The sequence below is a fragment of the Gracilinanus agilis genome, unplaced genomic scaffold (genome assembly GCF_016433145.1).
Source record: "Gracilinanus agilis isolate LMUSP501 unplaced genomic scaffold, AgileGrace unplaced_scaffold36498, whole genome shotgun sequence".
In the NCBI taxonomy this organism is placed as follows: domain Eukaryota; kingdom Metazoa; phylum Chordata; class Mammalia; order Didelphimorphia; family Didelphidae; genus Gracilinanus; species Gracilinanus agilis.
The window spans coordinates 1-5438 of NW_025369687.1; the positions used below are offsets into that span (position 1 = coordinate 1).

Below are 5438 nucleotides of genomic sequence, written 5' to 3' on the forward strand. Positions count from 1 at the left end.
GTGCTCCCGAGTGCCTGGCACTGTGCTCCTCTCTTACCAGAGTGCTCGGCGCCGTGCTCCTCTCTTACCAGAGCGCTCCCGAGTGCCTGGCACTGTGCTCCTCTCTTACCAGAGTGCCACTGTGTGCCCAGCGCCGTGCTCTTCTCTTACCAGAGTGCTCCCAAGTGCCCAGCACTATGTTCCTCTCTTACCAGAGTGCCCAGCACTGTGCTCCTCTCTTACCAGAGTGCTCCCGAGTGCCCAGCACTATGTTCCTCTCTTACCAGAGCGCCCAGCACCGTGCTCCTCTCTTATCAGAGTGCTCCTGAGTGCCTGGCACCATGCTCCTCTATTACCAGAGTGCCCAGCAACATGCTCCTCTCTTACCAGAGCACCCCTGCGTGCCCGGCTCCGTGCTCCTCTATTACCAGAGTGCCCGTGTGCCCAGCACTGTGCTCCTCTCTTACCAGAGTGCTCCCGAGTGCCCTGCACCGGGCTCCTCTCTTACCAGAGTGCTCCTGAGTGCCTGGCACCATGCTCCTCTATTACCAGAGTGCCCAGCAACATGCTCCTCTCTTACCAGAGCGCCTGGCACCGTGCTCCTCTCTTACCAGTGTGCCACTGTGTGCCCAGCACTGTGCTCCTCTCTTACCAGAGTGCTCCCAAGTGTCCAGCACTGTGTTCCTCTCTTACCAGAGTGCCCAACGCCGTGCTCCTCTCTTACCAGAGCGCCTGGCACCGTGCTCCTCTCTTACCAGAGTGCTCCCGAGTGCCCGGCACCGTGCTCCTTTATTACCAGAGTGCTCCCGAGTGCCCGGCACCGTGCTCCTTTATTACCAGAGTGCCCAGCACCGTCCTCCTCTCTTATCAGAGCGCCCCCCGTGTGCCCAGCAGGGGCCCCTGCGTGCCTGGGCTCCTCTCAGAGAGAATCCCTGTATTCAGAGGGACATGTGAGGGTAAAGCGGGGCGCTCGCCGGCACCTGGGGTCCAGGGAAGGCCTCTAGACTCCCGAGCGGAGCCTCGGCAGGGAGGACGCGTCCCGGGGCGAGAGAGGCCGGGCAGAGTCTCGGCGTGTGCGGCAGCACGGAGGCGGGCGAGGCAGCGGAGGCAGGATCCATGTGAAGCTCGGAGGAGACGCGCTTGTGCCGGGGCCCCGGCGGGAGCTCGCTGAGCAGAGGCCTGATGCTGCCGGACGCGGGCTTTTAGGAGGAGCACTTTGGCTGCCGAATGCTGGTCCGGATGGAGTGGAGAAACGGCCTGAAAGCAGCCCCGAATCCCCTAAAAGGCCTTTAAAACGGCGTCGCCTCTGGAGCGCTTTTCCCTCAGCAGGAGATGCTCGCTTAGGTCCGCTCGCTCTTCCCGTCGGCTGTCCTGTGAGGTGCCAGCTGTGCCCCCTTGCCCAGCGCCCGGGCACCCCGGCGGCCTCGGGGCGGCCGTGCTCGCCGTCTTCAGTGGGTGCCTTCCACGGCGGGTCGCTGAGCTCCCGCTCTGCTCTGGGGCTTCCTTCGGCTCCCAGAAGGAACCCGAGAGGTCTCCGTGATTGTCCCCGATGGATGGGGGATGCTCGGGGCTCTCGAAGCCTTCTGATCGGACCCTGCTTTTGGCCTCGGTCTAACCATCGGTCATCCGACTGTCCACGGCGGCCCGGTTGGAGCGGCTCCCTGCTGCGGGGGGCCAGGCTTTCCCAGCCGGGCCCCGTCTCTTCCCTGGTGTGGTGGCCGCCCCAGCCAGCCCCTTGCAGCTTCTGGAAGTCAGACCAGAGGAACGTGAAGCCCCCGAGGGCTAGGCCGAGGCAGAGGGCAGCGTGGGCCTGCGGATGAAATGGCGTTCTTCCCTTGGGCCTGACGCCGTGTGACCCCGTCCGGCAGAGACCCTCGGGCGGCTTACCCGTTCCTTCTCCCGCTCGTTGGACAGGCGAGGAAACTGAGGCACGGGGGGAGGGACGCCTTGCTCAGGGCCTCAGAGCTCGGAAGTGCCCAGGCTGGATTTGAAGTCCGGAAGGCTCTTCCTGGTGGCAGCCCTCCCTCGTCGTCTCCTGCGGCGCCACCTCGCTGCGCCCCAAGTGCCGGCCTTCACAGCCGGGCCTCGCCGGGCAGAGGGCTTCCCTCCTCCCAGCCTCTGCGAGGCCTCCCTGAAGTCCGGCCGGCGTCACGGGCAGCCTTTCCTGGAGGAAGGAGGCCGGGCTTCTCTTCATGCCTGCACAGCTCCGGCAGGGCCGCCATGGCTGGGCTGAAAAAGCATTTTCTTGGTGGTTTCCTCCCCACCTGCCCCGCCAGGCTTGCCCGGAGCCGTGCCCGAGAGGGACTGGAAGGCAGAAGCCGCCATCCTGCATGGGGCGTCCCGTGCTAGTGGTCAGACACCGCCGTCTCCCCGTCCTCCGGGTTCCTCCTCCTTTTCAGGACGGTCTGGTGTCTCCCGTTACCTTTAAGACTGCGGCAGACAGACACGGACTCTGGCTCTGGTTCTGTTTGCCTTTGGGTTGTGGGCGGCCTCGGAGCAGCCCCCAGCCGTGGGAAACGGGCCGGGTTGGGCGGGGACGTCCTCAGACACCCCTTTGCATTTCCCCCCAAAGTTCTGCTTCCTAGGATACACGCCGGCCTTTTCTGTCAGCGGTCCTCAGCGCTCCGTCCTCGCTCCTGGGATGGGGGGAATTGAGAGTGGGGCGGGTTTGGGGCCCGGCGAGGCCACCCCTGTGGAGCCCGAAAGGCGTCTGGGCTTGTGCAGGGCAGGAGACATGCGTCACCCCCCAACAAAGGCCTTCTGCAAAGCTCCCAGCGCGCCGTAGGCACTCGGGCTAGACACCACGATGTCCGGGCGCCGCTCCAGGCCGTCTCGCCCCTCCCCCCGTGGCCCGCGGCCTGCCCTTTGGGCCCCCAGGCTCAGTGGGGGAGCTAAGGGGGGCCTCAGCCGGGCCTTCATCCTTCCCCGGTTGCTGTGGTGTAAAATTAAAGGTCCAGCCGCCGGTATGCTCCGGACCTTGGGTAAGAATGAGTTGTTCTCCCAGGGTGGGGAGCGCGCCTGGGGCTCAGCAGCGCCGGGGCACGTGGTCCCTCTTTGGGAACTGGGCCTCAGTTTCCTCATCTGTAAAAGGAGGGGATCAGATGGTTCTCTAAGGTTCCTTCCAGCTCCAGTAGGAGCCAGTGTGGGGCGGCAGAGAAAGAGATGGCCTTGGAATGAGGAGGCCTGGATTCGAATCTCACTCCTGGGGGTCCTGGGTAGGCCTCACTTCGGCTCTCCGGGCCTCCATTGTCTGTCAGATGGGGGGCACAGATAGGTGGCCTTGGAGGCCCCTTTCAGCAGGAGCCCAGCCAGCCAGTGACCCCCTCCCTGGGGGCTCTCGAGTCCCGCGCCCCTGCCCCAGCAGCCAGCTGGCCTTGCCCCACGGGGTCAGAAACGCGGGGCTGCTTCTCTGAGTTTCTCAGAGCCGTGAGGACGGCAGGTTAAGCCGTAGAGCCTCCCCCAGCACCAGCCTTTCCATGGAACAGTGATAGAATCAAGGAGGAGGAAGCACAGAAAGGCTGGTGCCAGGCCCGAGGGAGCCATGAGGGCCGGGCAGAGGCGCCTGCGGGCAGGAGGGGGCCCCACAGGCTTCTGAGCTGGGCCCAGGATGATCAGATCCGGCCCGCAGTCTGTGATGTGATGAGGGGGTCAGAGATGGCCGTGGTCGGTCCTGCCTGACCCAAGAAGGGAAGGTGGCGGGCGAGGACCCAAGTCCAGACCTCCGTTCTGACCTGTCTCTGACCTCTCTGTTCTGTCTTTAGCTCCATGTTCAGGAGGCGCCAGGAAACCACTTGAACCCAGAGCCCAGCCAGCCTGCGACCAGCGTGGACCTGGACTTCCTGGAGGATGACATCCTGGGCTCTCCGTCGGCCGGCGGCGGAGGTTCAGGGGGCCCCGAGCAGCCGTGCGACATCCTCCAGCAGAGCCTGCAAGAGGCCAACATCACGGAGCAGACGCTGGAGGCCGAGGCCGAGCTCGATCTGGGCCCCTTCCAGCTCCCCACTCTGCAGCCGGCGGACGGCGGTGGAGCCGGCGGGGCGGGGGGCGCCGCGGCCCCCGGAGCCCAGGCCCTGTTCCCCGGCAGTGCGGACCTCCTGGGCCTCCAGCCGCCGGCCGTCTTAACGCACCAGGCCCTGGTGCAGCCGCCCGACGTGGTGAACGTGAACAAGGCCCTCAGCGTCCAGCCGTTCCTGCAGCCCGTGGGCCTGGGCAATGTGACCCTGCAGCCCATCCCGGGCCTCCAGGGCCTGCCCAACGGTAGCCCCGGGGGTGCCGCGGCCGCCGCCCTGGGCCTGGCGCCCATCCAGGTGGTCGGGCAGTCTGTTATGGCCCTGAACCCGCCGGCCCCCCAGCTCCTCGCCAAGCAAGTGCCCGTCGGGGGCTATCTGACCCCGGCGGCGCCCACAGAGCCCGGCCCCGTGACGCTGGCCTCTGCGGGGGTCTCCCCGCAAGGGGCCGGCCTGGTCATTCAGAAGAACCTTTCGGCCGCCGTCGCCACCACATTGAACGGGAACTCGGTGTTCGCCGGGGGCGGGGTGCCGGGGACGGCGGCCGGAGGGGCCGCGGGCCCGGGGGGCCAGCCGCTGGCGGTGGCCTCGGGCCTGGGGGCCTCCTCGCTGGTGCCGGCGCCCAACGTCATCCTGCACCGCACCCCGACGCCCATCCAGCCCAAGCCGGCGGGCGTCCTGCCCCCGAAGCTCTACCAGCTCACGCCCAAGCCTTTCAGCACGGCCGGCGCCACGCTCACCATCCAGGGCGAGGCGGGCAGTCTGCCGCAGCCCCCCAAGGCCCCCTCCAATCTGACCTTCATGGCCGCGGGCAAGGCGGGCCAGAACGTGGTGCTGTCCGGCTTCCCGCCCGCGCTGCCGGCCAACGTCTTCAAGCCGCCCCCGGCCACGGTGGGCAGCACGCCGGGCACCTCGGCCGCGCCCCCGCCCGGCGCCCTCAGCAAGCCCATGAGCGTCCACCTCCTGAACCAGGGCAGCAGCATCGTGATTCCCGCCCAGCACATGCTCCAGGGCCAGAACCAGTTCCTCCTGCCCGGAGCCCCGACCGTCCAGCTCCCCCAGCCGCTCTCGGCCCTCCCCGCCAACGTGGGGGGGCAGATCCTGGCCGCGGCCGCCGCCGCCCCCCACCCCGGGGGCCAGCTCATCGCCAACCCGATCCTCACCAACCAGAACCTGGCGGGGCCCCTGAGCCTGGGCTCCGTGCTGGCGCCCCACGCGGGGGGCCACGGGGCCGCCCACATCCTCTCGGCGGCGCCCATCCAGGTGGGCCAGCCCACCCTCTTCCAGATGCCCGTGTCCCTGGCCGCCGGCAGCCTGCCCACCCAGAGCCAGCCCGCGCCCGCCGGCCCCACCGCCACGGCCACCGTCCTGCAGGGCGTCACGCTGCCCCCCAGCGCCGTGGCCATGCTCAATGCGGCCGAGGGCCTGGTCCAGCCCGCCGCGGCCCCGGCC

At 67.9% G+C, this 5438-nt stretch overlaps 1 protein-coding gene across 1 annotated transcript; it reads left to right on the top strand.

Annotated features, from left to right (window-relative positions):
- Nucleotides 1–2785: 2785 nt before the first annotated feature.
- LOC123254962 (BRD4-interacting chromatin-remodeling complex-associated protein-like) lies at nt 2786–5429 on the top strand (the record flags this gene model as incomplete). The annotated part of the gene is made up of 3 exons (XM_044683847.1): nt 2786–2960; nt 3280–3365; nt 3741–5429. Coding segments are annotated over exons 1-3 (1950 nt in total), but the record flags the coding sequence as incomplete, so codon positions are not given.
- Nucleotides 5430–5438: the final 9 nt, after the last annotated feature.